At 36.7% G+C, this 17,984-nt stretch overlaps 1 protein-coding gene across 3 annotated transcripts in view; it reads left to right on the forward strand.

Annotated features, from left to right (window-relative positions):
- Positions 1 to 9,614, forward strand: part of LOC132198667 (lachesin-like) — a 137,026-nt gene extending 127,412 nt beyond the window's left edge. For 2 of the 3 annotated variants that reach the window (XM_059622819.1, XM_059622820.1), the window contains exons 7-10: positions 1,692 to 1,976; positions 2,972 to 3,034; positions 4,091 to 4,261; positions 7,641 to 9,614. In XM_059622819.1, the coding sequence (XP_059478802.1) occupies positions 1,692 to 1,976; positions 2,972 to 3,034; positions 4,091 to 4,261; positions 7,641 to 7,747 (626 nt within the window). In that variant the 3' untranslated portion in view covers positions 7,748 to 9,614. The remainder of the gene's footprint in view (positions 1 to 1,691; positions 1,977 to 2,971; positions 3,035 to 4,090; positions 4,262 to 7,640) is intronic. The other variant, XM_059622821.1, reaches the window with a different exon arrangement.
- Positions 9,615 to 17,984: the final 8,370 nt, after the last annotated feature.

Genomic DNA, 17,984 nt, shown 5'->3' on the forward strand with positions numbered 1-17,984 from the left:
GTGCCAAATATCAAATATCTAGATTCGCGGCGAAGGGCGGTTGCTCCGCTCATGAATGTTCCATTCCGAAAGCCCCAGCTCACTACAGCGACTACAATACGTGCGCGCGGTGAAAATAAAAAAAAGCGAGAAGACGGAAAAAAAATGTAAAAAGTGGCGGCGAGATGGGACAAGGACACTCGCATTAGTTGCATCTGTTACACGGGCTGCGCGAGCATAGCCAAAGCCAACTTTCCCTAATGTCGATTGTGCGGCGCAAAATGTGGATGTGTGTGAGCGTCGCGGCCCCGAATATAAAAAGTTGCCGACATGTTCAGCTATTTTTTCTGCCTCTTTGCGGCTTCTCTATGCGGCACCGTCTTATTAATGGCTGCTGTTGTAAAACAATTCCTAGAGTTTCTGGCCAAAAAGCACCGAGTTGTATTCAAAGTTTTTTTTTTTTTTTTTTTTTTTTTTTTTTTTTTAATTTTTGTTAACTGCCTATCCCTCTTGGGAATACAATGCAAAGTCTCAAGAGGATTCTTATAAACGGACCACTTATTTGAATGGTCTGGCAAATTCCGCTTTAAATTGCGCAAAATGGTTTTAAAATAAGTGTATAGAAAATTATTTTTATCCTTTTAAACAATTCAAAGGAGTCTTTTACAATAAGACTCAAGAATTAAAATATGTGCAACAATCAAGCAATTAACTGAATTGGCTTTGCCAGAAGAAGCTCGTTAAGGGTCACTCCTAAAACCTCCATAATAAAGAACAAAACTTAGTCAACCGAGGCTCACTGCGGCGGATGGGGTCTTTTTGGCCTCGGAAGTTTTAGCAAAATTTTTGCTAGTGGTGGTGCCGTTTTGTCCAACAATTTCTTTTTTCCAAATAAATGTTTTCAACAATCTGTATGTAAACAATGTGATGTAACAATTTGGACGAATAAACAACAATAATAATATTAACGAGGAGCTTAAGACATCTATACTGATCTACACTATAAAAAAACTTCTCAATCCTTTCCCATAAGATCTATGTAAATTTTTGGTGTTGAATGACCTAAGATTGATTTTATTTTGGGTAAAATGAATGTGGTTTGGTGAAATTTTCATCAATTTTGGTCCCTAAAAAGAGCGTAAATGAGCGCTCTTTTTCAGCGCTCTTTTGAAAAAACGCTCGCGCTCCCGCTCGCGGCATGAAAAAAATCGACGCTCGCGCTCGCGCTCCGCTCGCGAGCGCGAGCGCTCCGCTCTTTTGAGCGCTCTTTCAGAGCGCTCGTCAACCCTGATGCCAATTTTGAGAGAGAAAAAATGATCCTATTGTTAGAAAATTCCCATAAGAAAAATTTTAAAAATTTTGTTCTTCCAAAAATTCAAATTTACTTACTAAGTATCCATCGAACTAACAACTACAAACCGATGCTAATGTAAAAATTAAAAATTTTATTATCAAAATTTATCAGGCCGTTTTTTGCTAAAGCCTAACCAGTCATATTTCATTGCTTTTGCTCATTAAAAATAAAAATGATCTAAAATTTTGACCATTGTGAAGTTTTATTTCACTTACAAAAACTTCAATTGATATATTTATCTTACCAAAAATTTAATTTATTTTTTGAAAAATGTAAATGTTTAGGTTTTTTAATAAATTTTACATGAGCTTTTTAAAAAAAATATGAATCTAATTTGCATTTAATTATTTGTTTCCAGTTTTGCCGATGATATGGGTGCCGAACCAGTTGGTGGGCGCCCCTGCAGGCACAGACGTGACCATCGAGTGCCACACCGAGGCGTACCCGCGAGCAATCAGCTATTGGGTTTACGACTCGGTGATGCTGCTCTCGACCAAGAAGTACATCACGTCGACCACGGAGAACAGCTACCGCACGCACATGAAGTTGACCATCAGGAACCTCAGGGACAAGGATTTCGGCAACTACCGGTGCATTGCCAAGAACTCGCTCGGCGAAACCGAGGGATCCATTAGACTTTACGGTATTATACACGGAATAATTATACATTTTTTGTGCACCACTTTTTCATTTCATTCCAAGAATGCTGTTTTTTCAACTTTCAGCAAAACTTATTTTCGGGCTTCTCATTTTTATTTTGGCAAACTGCACATCTTACACCTTTTCACAGAAACTGCAAAACTCAATTTGTTCACAAATTTCAACTTCAAAATGGTTAAATTCAAGCTTTAAACTTCAACTTTATTTAGGCTCTTATTGTAAAGAAAATTATTGTGATCGGTGTTCGCCTATATCTTCCCATTCTTATCTTCTCAATCAGGCCAATTAATTAAATTAACAAAATAAAAAATGTATTCACTCGTAAGCATGCAATCCGTTTTTATTTTTATTTTTCAGTCGGGAGATGTGAATAGTCAATCACATTTAATCAAAATTCAGAGAACTACCGCCTGACGATACATTCACTTTTGTTTATTTTTTTTCCCCGAAAAGTGGTGAAAGTAAGCGAGACAATAAATTAATAAATCGGGAATAAATCACGGTGCGGAGACAAGCGGGAAAAGTATCGGACGATTAATCCCTATTTGCTAGAGAGTGTCAAACACGCAGGCTTGCACCCGGCCCGAGCAAAATATGATGCATTATTTGCGAGTGCGGCGAAAGAGTTATTTGCTTGGTCGATCACATCGGCCTGTTTATTACTCGTGAAGCACGCGCATTTATGTAAATTTTGATGGCGAGAGCAGGGGAGGGGTCCAGCGCACTATAACATGAAACAACAATAGCGCGATATTTATTGATATTGATGATGATGCCGCTCACTTCGCGATTAAAATTATTTAATATCATAATCCACTTGGCGATAAAATTGCTACAGCAGTGACCAATCGATCGATATTACGAGCGCACAGAAAAGCAAATTGCTGTCCATTTCACGGCACACACATGTGTACAAAATAAATAACAAAGCTTTGACGAGAAGTCTCGTTTGCTGAAAGGCTGAATCTCTACTTTCAGAAATCCCAATGCCATCGGTTCCACCGAAAGCGACTGAAATTCGCAGTGGAGCAAGCAAAGATGGTGAGTTTCTTGCTTTTCCCAACTTCTCTTTCTTTCTCTACTTTTCTTTTATTTCCTTTGGACTTTGGACAGGGAATTTGTCTATTTACAAACAGGACATGGTTTTCTGTCCCCACAAATTACTGCACATAACGCTACTTTATTCCTTCTCTCTGCATGCGACTCTTAATTTTAATTGCCTGCAGCTGCCTGCTGTTTTTGCGCAAATTATATATTTCTCTCTTCTGCCTCTGCTCCTTTGTTCCGAAATTTATACACTTCTCCTCTTTTTTTTTTATTTCCTGTAAATCTTGAGCGGCCCCGCACTTTCTGCCAGGTGTTCGTAATGAATCACCCCTTTATTTCGGAGGGTTGCCGCCGCTGCCTGGCGCTCCTCTCAACTCATCCGTCTGTCGCAAAAGCACACAATTTAAAACTGCGCGGCGCGGTGAAAAATCATCTTATTTGCGTTATCCTCGCTTGGCGAGCTGCATAAAATGATTGCCTCGCAAAAGACTGCCTTCAGACCTCGTTTATTTGCTGGGAAATGTTTTTATTTTGCCCGTTTTCTTTTGTGCCAACCATTTCGTGTGCTTACTCAACGTTTGCTCCTTTAACCTTAAAATTACTGATTTTCTGTCAAGTTTTCAATGTTTACACTGCAAAACGTTTTACACTTTTTAGAAAACCTCTGCGCATGTGCACTTTTCCTCTACTTAAACTTCAACCCCTAAATCATCTCTATCTTTAAATAAAACAACCATATTAAAATGAAACTTAAAAAGAAGACCCACCAGAAAACACTACCCTGGCTGAATTACTTCATCAAGCCCGGGGCTTGGCATGTTGTGCTGATGTTTTGTCAAACCAAAATCTCATTTGCACATTTTCTCAAATGACTTCCTCGTCTCCTTGTTTGATATAAAAAAATTTTAAGCCAAAAGCTTATTTTTTTTTAAAAAAACTCATTGCCAGTAAAAACAAAAAAAAGAGTGTGTACAGCTTTGTTATTTTCTCTGTGGGACAAAAAAATCAGCAGATCGCTGACCCGGGGGTGCTTTTTGTGCATAATTGCAGAGCGTGTGGTCGGCAGAAACTCGACTCGGCCCTCAGAAATCACTCCTCTCGGTGGCGAACAGGCGTCTGGCACCAAGAGGGGGGCGAGTTTCTCCTCTTCAGAGGTGTCTGCGGTGACCCCCAAACCCAGACCTGCACCTCCATCCGTTGCAGATTCGCATGGTGATCAAGGTACTGGCCCTCAACCACTCTAATCAAGATTTTCTCAGGATTTTTATTAATGCTGTGCTTATTTAAAAAAAAAAAATGGCGGAATTTATGTCTTTTTAAAAGCGGAGGCTTTTTATAATTTTAAACGACAGTATTTTTATTTTTATTTTAATAAATTTAAAATATTTTCTTATTAAAAAAACAGCAAAAGAAAGTAAATCTTTTTATTTAATACAAATACTTAAATAATATTATTAAATGAAGTTAACTAAATAAATTGAATTATATTTAAATGATCAAATAAGCTTAGCCGTTTGCTCGACCGCGCGTTTACCATTACAATGGAATAACAAACACCATAAACGTTCCACTCTCCAATATACACAGGCGTTTCCCGAGCTACTTAGACATTCTGTGAAACACAAATTCTGTCTATCCACTTCATGCTTGCATGGCTTTGACTTTACAAAGAAGGCGTTTGCATGTAGAAAAAGTAACGACTTCCATTCAACGATCAGAAAAAAGGAACCGACACCTTTGCAATCCGACATCGCGCACTTCTAGAAAATGTGTTTCTCGACGTCCAGCGCACACAATATTCTTTTATTCAAAGCCACTCAAGCAAGAAATAAAGCTGGTCGATTTTCCTCTGCAACCGATTCGTGAGCAAATTTTAATTTTTCCCTGCGAATATCCTCAAAATCCCGACGCGGCGAGATTGCCATCGAATTTAGCCCGGACGGAGCTTGATAGGGGCCGAGGTCTGCGGTGCGACGGCGATCCATTTTTGGGCAAAGCCACGTCAAAGGTGCCAAGATGGAGCCCATTTCTCTGAAATGTGGTTTCCTTTCTGTCGCGCGCGCGTAATGCAAAAAGCGCCAGAGCACTGGTGATTTCATTAAACTCGGAACCCTTTCGCCATCATTGACGCGCCGAGTCTGGCTGACTCAACCAAATTTCTTTTGTAAAAAAAAAAAAAAAAAAAAAAAAAAAAAAAACACGGGGCGTGAGACGCTTTCAAAAATTTCACCGGCTTCATCCATTTGGTCGACCTTTTGCATAATATATTCTTTATTAGAAAAAAATCCAATTTATTTTAAATCTAATCCGCCCGTATGTTCTCATTTTTAATTAGAAATTATTTGCAGATTCGATTAAAAACGGTTTATTATTTTCTGGTTTTATTTTAATTAATTTAAATTCATTGAAATGAAAATATCCATACCAATAATTAATAATTATATATTATATATTATTTTAAATTTTAAGCAAATTTTCTTCACATAAAAACAATTAAAATTTATTATGAACATCAATTACATTTTAAAGTAGACACTTGTTCTCTATTTAAATTTTCAAGAAATTCAATTTGATTAATTTTTCTATTTGAATAATTAGAGAAAAGCTATGGATTGAAATTTCAGGTTTGTTAATTTTGTTATATTTTGCGATATATTTGTGCCTGGACGTGTTTGTTGCGAGGTCCACAGTGTTAAGCGCAATCAATTATGAGCGGCGCGAATTTAATAAATGTCAAAGGCACTTTTCCGCGAGAGGCGGCTCGATAAATTTTTGCGCTTAATCCCCGCATGAGAGGCAATCAAGTTTTATGTTGGTTTAACGCGCGCGCGAGGCGCTAAACTTTGTCTCAAATAAATTTAAACGCTGCAAAGCCGCGCCGCTGTAAGCAAGCACATCTTATTGCAATATTGGTTGCTACTTTTTTTTCCCTCGCGCACACATAAGCCTTCCGACGGCCAGTGGCAGCAATAGAGATTTTCCCGTCGCCCCAAAGAATGCCACTCGTGAATATGTTTATGCAAATTCGCCGGGGAAAAAAGCGCATTTGCGGATGTTTGGGATATAAGAATAAAAAAAAGAAGAAGATGCATGCCTGGTCAATATTAGATATATAAACTCTCGCCGGCGCTTATAAAGTGAACTGATATTGGATCCGAGGAGAGAAAGATTAGATCCGTTGGCCTGACCGGCGACGGACGCAAAATCTCCGGCTCCGACACTCTCTCTTTTTTTGGCAACATCGTCGGCCGGATCGTGACATTTCCCGACTGCCGAGGCTTACCCCTCTGACCCTGCCATGACCAAACCTCAAAATCTCCTTTCTGCAACGCCAAAGGGGCTTATAATCGTTATTAGATTTTAGCCCGCTCTCAAAATTCGACGATAATCTTTAAGTAAATAAAGCGCCTTTGCTCCGAATATACGTTAAATCTTCTTTTTTTTTGCTGAGCGGCTGCCAAGCAGAGCTGCTTCTGTCGCCACACAACATCTTTTCCATTCTAGTGACCAGAGGGCCGGTTTTTTATTTTTATTTTATGCACAGAAAGCATCAAGAGTTTTATTTCAGGGGCTTAATTTTTTACAACTCTCCATTATTTTTAGTATCAAACTTTGTGCGCCAGAAAAAAAAGGTTCAAGATTTGATATTTTTGAAGATACACACATTAAATTAAAATTCTATAAAAATATCAACAAAAAAGTGATTTTTTTGTGCATTTTTAAAGTACAAGAATAATTCGTGTTTTTTTTTTTACCCACCCTGCCACATATAATTGCTGAAATTTTGTGTTATTCAGGGTTTCTTTTCTAAATTTTCTTATATTTGTTGTATGTTACAAGTTTTCCTTGAGTTTTAAGTTGATTTTCATGCAGGCCATCAAGGGGCATCAAGAGTGTAAAGGCGGAAGCAGGAGTTCTAAGGCCTATCAGAGCCTCATTATTTAGAAATTTCAATAATGAAATTATTAACGAGGAGCTTATGACATTCATACTCCCAATCTTTCCCCATAAGATCAAAATGCAAATTTTTATGTCAACTGACCTATTGATTTTATTTTTCCATCTTAATTTGGGTAAAATTAACGTGATTTGGTGAAATTTTTATCAATTTTATTCAGCCAATTTTGAGAAAAAAAAACTATTTAAGTAAATTCCCATAAGAAACAATGTTAAGTTTTCAAAATTCAGTTTCTCCCAATAAATTCAAATTTTCTTACTAAGTCTCACGCAACTAAAATCTACAAACCAATGCTAATAAAGAGAAAATTTTTTATTAAAATTTTTATTTTTTGCTTAAGCCTCTCCTTAAAACCTACATTACCAGTTTTAAATTGATGAAATTTAATGATTTTGAAATTAGGCCAGAGTTCATTAAAATTCCCACAACGTTTTGCTCTCGAATGAAACTGTGTAATTAATCGTTTTTAATTATATTCAAAACCGCGCTCACTTTGAAGAGCAAAAGTGCATCGGCCACTGTTGCTCGCGGCGGCGGCGGCCGAAAACTAGAGAGCATGCATATTTTATTTGCCGCACGACAGGCAATTAGCTCGTCCACAGGAGGATGCATCGAGTAAATTTGAATTCCAAATTGTTGCAGGCTCGAGCAGCATGTCCGTCTGGTGTGGACAACCGCAAATAGCGCTCGCCAGCGCCACCGCCGTGCTCATACGAGGCATCTGGCCCATTCGTTTACCTGCTAATTAAAAGCGAGCCAGCGAGCGTGTCTCATATTAACTGAAACTATATCTTGCTCACGCCACGACGGACGAGCGGCTCCGTCGTGTCAACTGCGCCACGATTGATTTTCCCAGTGCCGCCGACGAAAATGGTGATGATGAATTTCCAAGTGCCAAAATTTCCCGAGTGACAAAACACGTTGGACGCGGCGCAAGCAGACGCGAGAGTGACAACACAATCTTCCACCAGTGTGAATGCTGCAGTGATTCGGATCGGTGTCCCGCGGTTTACGCGATCAAATTGTATAATAATTATTAAACAACAAAAAAGATTGTAAAATTAGCCCGCCCCTGGATCTTCCGGACCAAAATCAATCCTATCGTCGGAGAGTGTTTTGAGTTTGGATTTTTGGGACACTGCCCGGCGCTGATATCAAACAAGCTGCGCTTTATTGTGAAGATGGATGAGTGTGCTGTCTTTTTTTTCTTTCAAATTATGCATTTTTATTAGAAAAAGGCGGAAAATTTTTACAGCTACCGTCCCAAATCATTTATTAATTTGATGATCTTTTAATTATTTTGTTTGAAGTGACATTTGAGGAGATGATCATTGAAATGAAGAGATTGGACTTTTCTTAAAATGGTTTTTATTAATAAAAAAAAGTTTTGGTCACGGTCTGCGACCCTATTTCATGAACAAAAAAAATTTAAAAAAATCAGCAAAATTGAAAAACACCAAAATTTGATTTTTTTTTCTAGCTCCTGAAATAGGGTTGCAGACCGTGGCCAAAAGAGACGTTTTGATTTTGAATGAAAACAAATTTTACAACGAGGAAAAGCCCGATCTCTTCATTTTCCTTTTAATTATTTTTAATGAATAATAACAAACAAAAAGAGAAAATATTTTTATTTAATTTAATTTTGTTGGTGGATTTTTTCAAATTTTGACATTGATGATGGAGTTTCTTAGCTATAATCCAATCTTAATAACAAAGGATTTTTTTAAGAAATTCATTAAGAATAAATAAAGTCCCAATTTATTTAATGATCAAATTCACTGTTCTAGATAAATAGAACAATGCATCTGAAAATTAGGAGCACATCTGTTCTTTTTTTTATGAGGAGGTCCCAAGTGGTAAAACTTTCAATTTTTAAAAAATCAAGAATATTATAATTGAAGATACTTCATCATCAATTTTTAACAATTAATTAAAAGTTGGAAAGTTTTTTGTTATTTTGTTTTGGCAAATAATGACCGCCTGCTATAATTACTGTGAATGTTTTACACGACGGCAGTGTCCGAAGAGAGAGAAAGTGAGTTGAAAATATTAAAAGTATTTGAAGAAACCCCTCTAAACTGCACTCTTCTAATATTATCATCAAGGAATTAATTATATCACAAGAGCTTTTGTATGAATTTCGGTTGAAAAGTAGTTGAGTGTAGTTGACGTGCACAAAGACACACAACTCAAAACACACAAATTACATTACTTTATGATGGATTTAACGAGATATAAAATGCACTGTAATTTAAATAAACATGAAAAGAACCCTCCCATGTTATATATGAATATGAAAACGGCTCTCTTTATACACACATAATGATAACGGATATATTTTATGTTGACTGTATATATTGCGACCATCATTGGATGTAGAGACAAAGCGACTATGCGCAAATTAAAAAAAAAAGAAATACAATTTAGTAAAAAATATATCATCACCGACAAGAGGGAAAAAGCAGTAAGTGTGCAACTACGACCTCATCAATTTTGCGCGGCCCACGCGCAAAGGATGCCAAACCACAGATCAATTTTAATAGAGGCAATTGACAAGACTAATCAATTATGTGTCACGAGCATCCAGTCAATAAAATCATGTTTCATTCAATTTGACCAATCGATCGTTTTGATATAAAAAAAATGCCTAAAACTTCCTATGCATGAAAAAAAGCTATTAATTATTCTCTTTGCAGTAATTCACAGCCTTCTTCAGGTTCTAGATCAGTGGAAAAGCAACTTGGTAAGGTGTTTTGTTGTTTCTGCCCAACTCGGAGCGTCCTAATAATATCATCCTAATCTTTAATTTACAGCATTAGATCTATCTGAAGGATGAATAATATTATTAAAAAAATAACATTATAATTAATATTAGAATTATAAGATAACAAAACAACTTTCCTTTAAATGAGGTCTTTTCTTATGTTGTGGAATGAACATTGAAAGTCGGCTTTTCCTCTATGTTATCTCTGAAAAACCAACCGAAAATAATTTAGTCTTCTCTCGACCACCACAGAGAAAGGTACGCTTAAAACACACGATTTAATATTTTGACCAAAATTATTATAAAAATTAATTTGTTTATAAACAAATTTTGAATTGAATGTCAAATTTTGTGTTAATTTTGGTGAAAAAATGTGACTTTAAATAATTTTTCACGGAAAATTGCTACTTTGAAAGAAAAATGTTTGAAAAAAAAGATTGATTTTTGTAATAATTTCTTGTCAAAATTATTTCACAGCTCATGAATTATGGCTGCAGCCCGCAGCCGAAACACAACGATTCAACACTTGATCGTGAAATTCAACAAAGTACAAAATGGAATAAACATGATTTATTTTCTGTTTTTTTGTGAGAAAAAATTAATTCCACACAAGGATGGACAAAATCGCAATCGCACCAATTTTTGAAAAGATGATCGCGATCATTTGCGATCTTTTTGCGATCGAGGAAAGCAATTTTTATGCTTAATCTGGGCGAATTTAATGCTAAATCTGGAAGAATAAATGTCAATTTCAGGTAATTTTACAGAAAAATTTCTTAAACTAAGGCTTTTCATTTACGGAGTTCATTTTTGTTCGGACTCCTCGTTCTGAAACCAGAATTGATAAAAAAACCGTTCAGAAATGTTTTTTTTTTTTTTAAATATATTTGATCGCAAATGATCGCAACGTTTTTGATCGCGATCGCAATCGCACAATTTTTTATTTTCAAGATCGCGATCGCAATCGCAAAAATTTGAGATCGCGCCCATCCTTGATTCCACAATTCATCACGACCGAAACTTTGAAGCTCGACCTCCTGTGTGGAAATTCGCGGCGAATTTCGTGTTTTTCACTCTCCCTCCTCGTCGGAGTCGTGTCTGAAAATTGTACCCTCCACCCAAGTGCATAAGTTCATATATATATATTTGGGGCTAATGCAGAGCCGGTGTAAAGACAATAAGCGAGGGTGTCCGTCGTGTGCTAAAACTCGGCGGTGGTACGTGCGCTGCTTGCTTGCGCCCCTCTACGTACATTTGTTGCGGCGTAATTATTATTTATTAGCCATCCCGAGTGCAAAAAGGACCCAACTTTTTTATGATCCACACGCTCGTATGTCACCATATTATTACAAAATACCGCTGGAATCGGCGACAAGAGTTGTAGTGTTGTTCGCGCGCGCCAGCTGCATTGCCCTGAATACGTAAATAATGATGCTGCGTGGACACTATTTACGTGCTTTTTTGTTAATTAAGTATTTACAGAGCGCCAGGGGATCAGATTTTTTCCACCAAAACAAAATTTTCATTGTTTTTTTTTCTTGGAAAAATTAAATTCTGCATTTTCTTTCTCATAAATAATCCGCACGTTCAGACACGATTAAGGTGTTTTGGCCAAAACTTTAAATGCTACAATGGATTCCAAATGATTCAGATTATAAGATTTAAACTATTGTGTGTTAATGTTTCAAGTATAAAAATGATTTATTTTCGCCCCATCGCTTCTTTATAAGGCGCCAAAGTAATGTCCGAAGGTCGAAAACGGGTAAAAATTCTACCTTCTCATGCTCGTAACTTTCCATTTTGCAGAGAAAGCTATAATTTTCTAGATAGCTTTCGATTTGCACGAAGTTAAAGTATCCAAATAAAGCAAAAAAAATTATGACTCTTCTGTCATTTTATCACCCCCTGAGAAATCAAGTTTTTTTTTTAATTTTAATGGCCCATTTATAAATGCTATTTCTCTGAGGGTAATAAAATGACAGAAGAGTTATAATTTTTTTGCTTTTTTTGGATACTTTAACATCTTGCGAATCGAAAGCTATCTAGAAAATTATAGTTTACTTTGCAAAATGGAAAGTTACGAGCATGAGAAGGTAGAAAAACGTGGATTTTTACCCGTTTTCGACCTTCGGACATTACTTTGGCCCCTTGTAAAGAAGCGATGGGGCGAAAATAAATCATTTTTATACTTGAAACATTAACACACAATAGTTCAAATCTTATAATCTGAATCATTTGGAATCCATTGCAGCATTTCTAGTTTTGGCCAAAACCCCGTAGAAGAATCACCTTAAAGTCGTTAAAGAAAACATTTGAAACGTTTTTCGTTCCTCGCATACCTCACATATATTATCAACTCAAAATTTAATTTAAATTATGATGAAGAAAAGAATTTTTACTTAAAAACCTTTCTTTTACTCCAATTATAAGAAAAATTTACTTCAACTTTTGAGGTCAAATTTGTGTATAAAACAATTTCCGAGCTTTTGCCAAATTATATTTTAAGTCATTCGGAACCAAAATTTTATTTTCATTACAACTTGGAATTAAGTTTAATTGTGCTGGCAATTTTGTAGGCATTATTGTAGCGAATTATTTTATTATTTCTTTGTACTGGTGGCGTTTTTCTGCAGGTAGTGGCCGAATTTGCATGTTAAAGGGCAGCCCGGAGAAGCGAGTGTTGCAATTTGCGCGCGGCCGGAGACAAAGAAAGGCCTGGGGTGGGCCGGAAGCAAGCGCGAGGTTAAATGTCGCGGAAAGGGCGGACGCCAGCACTTCTTTTTTTTCGCAAAGAGAGAATAAGAAAAAGTTGCTTGACAGATGCGACGGAGGTCGAAGCCTCATTTGCCCCCGGCGGACCTCTGCAGGGTAACTGCGGGGGCGGCGGGGGTGACAAGCAAGAAGACAACTAGCAGGATATCTCGCTGCCGCCGCCGCCGCCGCCGCGTTCAAGGAGAGAGCTGGGCTGCTGTCGCTTTTATTGTCAGAATAATCTCTCTGCTCTGCTCTCCGACTGCACTGGCTGCCCTCGTTTCTCGACCCGGCGCTAACAAAGCAGCCTAATAGTCAAGAGACTTGCCTCGCGCCAACATGGTTCTCCAGCTCGGTGTGTGTATCAGCCGGACTACAGGGGTTTCCGTTCGCCTTTGAGAGAAACGCCGAGGTTGAATATTAATTTTCCAGAAAAAATTAGAGATTGAGAACGAGTTCCGACCAGTCCACCAATTGGCTGCTTCTTATTTTAAATTTTTTGTTATAATAACGGATCATTATTTTCCAATTTGACTAAATTTAATTAAATGCAATATCCAATTTTCAATTAAATTTGCAATATTTTAATTATAACGCAAAGATGAATTAACTTTCCTCAATTTCATAAAACAATTTTAATTATTACGTTTCATTGTTACAAACTGTAACAAAAAGGATCTTATTAGGGACCGTTCACGAATATTTAAACTTAAATTGTCACAATTTTTTCATCGTAATTCACCATTTTGTATTATTTAGGAACCAAAAGGGCAAACTCCGACTAAATTTTGAAATAAAAATTTTAAAATGTTTTTTTTTCGGAAACATGAGTTTTTAGAAAAACAGAATAACGTTTAAATCTTTGGTTTTGTAGAATAAGTGATAGGCGCAACTTTTTTGTGCTGAACAACTTTTCTGTTGACTATTTTTGCGTAGTTCAAAGGTCAAGGTCACTAATAACCAATTTTAATATTGAAGCCAAATTTTTCTCTAACAATTAGTTACAGCATATTTTTTATTTTTTTGGGTAGATGCAAAAAATGTCGCTTCTGGTTAATGATTCATAGGATGGCGATATTTTGTTTTTAGGCAAATCGGGATTAAAAATTAAAAAAAAAAAAAAAAATTAAATTTTTCGGCATCGTGATCAGTCATTTTTGGCTAATTTTGCCAACTTCGTCAATATTTTCGCATTACTCGGTGCAGCTGGTGAGCCCGTGATAGTTTTGTGATATTTCCCGTCATCATCTACCCCCAGGGACTACATGAACCGCATTATTATTGCCCTGAGGGGTTGAAATTTAAATTTTCAACAAATCAGGCATGTGGGAAGTTGCGTATCGATTCTTTTTATCCGATCTAATTCGGGTGGAAACTAAAAACTTGAAATGAAATAATATTAAAATTATTATTATTGATTGATCTTTATTGACGTATGAGGCTTCACCACGATGTAATTACTCATTGCGACGCGCCCCATTTGCAACATAGTACAAAACAAGTAGAAAATAGAGTGTAAAAAACAACAGAAATATTACAATGTACCAATTAGTTGAAAAAACTCTTTCTTTGCTATAAAATTTATGTGAATGAACAAATCGCCTCAAACTAATTTCAAAAATCTTGTATCAAGGCTCTAAGCGAATCGAAACAGGCAATTTGTTATACAAAGCAGCTAAACAAGTCAAAGGGTTCTGCTTAGAAATTAACAAAGTCTGGGCAGGAACATACAAATCCCTTTTTGCCCGTGTCTGATAATTATAAACTTCACTTGTTTTTTTAAAGTAGTGCGGATATTTACGAACAAATTTACACGATTCGAAGAGGTAAATTGAAATCTACAAATTTAATATTTTTTACACTAATAAAAAACAAGCGAGTTTTGTTAGCTTCTTCTGAATTCCTTAGGAAAAGTTTACTGTATGTGACTTTTAGGTATTTTAGGTACGAGGGATAAGAAAACAAGCACCGAGAGGAGCGGGTATTGTAAAAATCGGCGGAGTTGTAAAAGAAAAGGAGCCATAACGAATTTATGGGCACCGCCGCCGCCGCCATCCACCTGGGGAAACCACGCAATTTCTTTGCCCCGGCGTTGAAATTCGTCGGCGTAATCGCGCGATTCGCGCGTCGAATCCTCTGCTCGTGTTTTTTTCCTCCGATGTCCCAGCAGAATTAGACGCTGGCACACATTGTTTTTGCTACGTGCATGAGGAAGGTGCTGCCGATCAAGCCGCAGGCCGAGTAAACACTTTGTCGGCTCTTAATTGAGATTTTATGGGCCTTGCTGCTCCTGCTGCGGTTACAAGTTCCACTTTTATATTGCCTCGCTCGTGCCCGCAAGCCATTCGTCTCCTCCACGCGTTCAAAGGAACTCCCAAAGTCACACCACAGAAAATTTTACAAGTAGTCTTTGCAACGCATATTAATATCAGCACAAAAAATCTTATTTGTTGGAAGAAATTGACACTGTAGGAGATGATTGTGAAAATGAAGAGATCGAGCTTTTCCTCGTTGCAAAAATTTAGTCAAAAACAAAACGGCTCTACCGCAGTTTTGTTTACTGTTTCCATGAGAAAGAAAAATTTGAATTAAAAAAAAAACACATTTTGAACAAAAATTTAAAACTTTAAAATTCAAGTACCAATAATAAACCAATTTCATTAGCATAAAAGAATATTTGCATCGAGGGAAAACCCGATCTCTCCATTTTCAATCCCAAAAAATGTTTGTTTGAAGAAGTTGACACTCGAGGAGATGATCATGGAAATGAAGAGACGGGCTTTTCCTAAGATTCTTGTATTAGTCAGCGAGCAGCGCGTTTGCTCATGAAATAGGGTCGCAGACCGTGACCGAAACTGGTAGAGCAATTTTTTTTAATGAAAACAAATTTTTACAACGAGGAAAAGCCCGACTCTTCATTTCCAAATAATGTTAAATCAAATTAAAATCTATTATTTAGTCGTGTGCAAAAAGCATGAACCAATTAATGTTTTATATTTTTCAACACTTTAATAAAATAAACACGCAAACAAAGCAAAAAAATGAATAGGAAAGGGAAAAATTGATTAGAATATTTGGGATATTTGAATTAATGGTGGGGGCGGTTCAGATTTTGAACAATTTTTGTGTTAATTAAAAGGGATAAAACTTCAATCGTTTAAATACCTAAAATTTAAAATAATCTTTTAATAAATAATATAATATTGATAATCATCGCAGAAAACAGTCGGGGCGGACACCTGCTCCGCTTCGTGTGGTACCAGTCGAGTGTACGAGCAGAGAATTGCAACTCGCAAATCCCATGCCAAGTTTGTCGGCTCGAAACTTTCGACACACACAGCACATTAGAAGGGATTATAAAATCAATTAAATTTAGATTAGAAGGTCGTTCTGCCGCCTGCGCCAGCATAAATTAAGCGATGCTCTTATCTCGGCGGCGAAATAATCAGAGCAGGCGTCGTTCTCAACACCCACACCTGCTCTTTCGTCTGTACATTGTACACACGAGACTCGTGTAGTGAACTCGTCGGACGTTAAAGATCATCGGCTTAAGCGTAATACCCTGATGCCCTATATGTGTGCCCGTGATTCTGAGCTACTATTTTCGGCAACAAACTAAAAAAAAAATCGTGTTTTTGTTTAATTTAAGGAGTGCGAAGAAGGAACGACAAAGGAACAAGGGTGACGCTGCGGATGCGAGCGAGGAGGGTGTTTCTCTCGCCGAGTTATGGCCCTCCAGAGCCGGTTGAATTTTTTATGATGAGAATGTATATTGCATATTAAGTATTGATGATATTGTCGACCATCGCACTCGGGAGTCGCGCGCGCGTCCTCGTTTTCAACACGTCGACTGATTCACAACTACTTACAAGATAAGACACTCTCGGCTACAAATTAATTATGTGTGTGCAAAGTTTATTGCATATTTGTCGTGCGCAACTATAAAGTGTGACGTTATTTGTTATTTTGTATAAAGAAAACAGCTTTACAAGCAAGAAATACACAATCTTTAAGAACGCCGCCATGATTTTGTTGAGTTTGTTTTCTTTCAATTTAATTAATTTCCTTTCGCTGTTTTTGCTTAGCCAAATTTAAATACAAATTTTGTGATTGTTTCTGTTCCTTTGATTAAGTTTCAAATTGGTGGACTGCATTGATTTTGTACCTCAACAATCACAGCCATGTCAGAATCAAGTCAATAAACGAAAGTAATTATCGAGCAATTCTTTTAATTATAACATCGGTCCCCCCGAATTCCGTTAAAAATTATTAATATTTGATAATTATTACTTAAATTAATAATTCAACCGTACTCAGATTTTCATTGTACTAATTTATTATCACAATTAATTTTTATTTTTCATTTAATGTCCCGCAATTTTGAAAACCTTTTGATAAAATTTTTAAGTTTGCTATCAAGTTATGAGGAGTAAAAGACACAGATTTTTCAGGACTAATCAACCCTGAGATAAGTAAAATAATTTCTCTTTTTAATCAAAAATGAATTCATGCTGTGCTAGACTGATTTATTTATTTTTTTTTTTGTACTGCAGGTGTTTGACGGGGGGGGGGTAGAAGTTCCCTAAGTGGAAGTTGCCGAAAGTGGAAGTTGCCTAGTAAAATGGAGGCAAAAGGTGGGGCCAGGGTAGCATGGGGAGGAAATGGGCAGCATCGACACATGATTTGACAGACCCTGAAGCCAATGAATGAATGGAAATCCACATAAGTGTAAATGCAGGTCGAAATTGCGAATTTTTGCATTGGAATAAAAAATCGCATGTACATTGAGTGTGCCAGTGGAACCTCCCGAAAGTGGAAGTTCCCGAGAAAGCTACTCAATTTCCACTTTCGGGAGTTTCTACTTTTGGAGGTATATTTTTTTTATTTTCTGAGCTTTTTAAAATTTCATTGAGTGGAAGTTCCCGAGTGGAAACTCCCTAATAGTGGCTTCAAGTATTGTCCGAACTGGAAGGCAGGTGGCGCTGTTGAATCTGCGTGAAGGCAGCAACACCTCTGTTTATCAAATAGTATTCGAAAAAGGTGCACTTGCTGGCAAAAGTGGCAATTTTTGCAGGTTTTGCGAGAGAAAGATACACTTTGGCAGCTCTGGGCCTGCGAATGAATGGAGAAAACATTATTTCTCTTCTCGGCCTCGTCTCTCATCAGCTGAGATGAAATTATCTGATTTTATCAAACAAAACAATAAGGATTTTTTGCATTTGAGTTTTCTAAAAATGCACTTGCATTGCTTGTCTCACTGAGCAGAATTATTATTTTTTAATCTCTAAATCTCAAATGAGTTTGAAATAAAATCATGTATGATGATAAATTATTATGAAATTTTTTTAATTATTCTAAATTATTGGCTGCATTTCATAATTTTGATTTCAATAAAAACAAAACTTAAAGTTAAATCAATTGCTCATAATAAAATTCTATTAATCTAAATTCTAAATCAAATTAAAAATAGT

Source organism: Neocloeon triangulifer, unplaced genomic scaffold (assembly GCF_031216515.1).
Source record: "Neocloeon triangulifer isolate White Clay Creek 2 clone unplaced genomic scaffold, ASM3121651v1 ptg000013l, whole genome shotgun sequence".
Classification (NCBI taxonomy): domain Eukaryota; kingdom Metazoa; phylum Arthropoda; class Insecta; order Ephemeroptera; family Baetidae; genus Neocloeon; species Neocloeon triangulifer.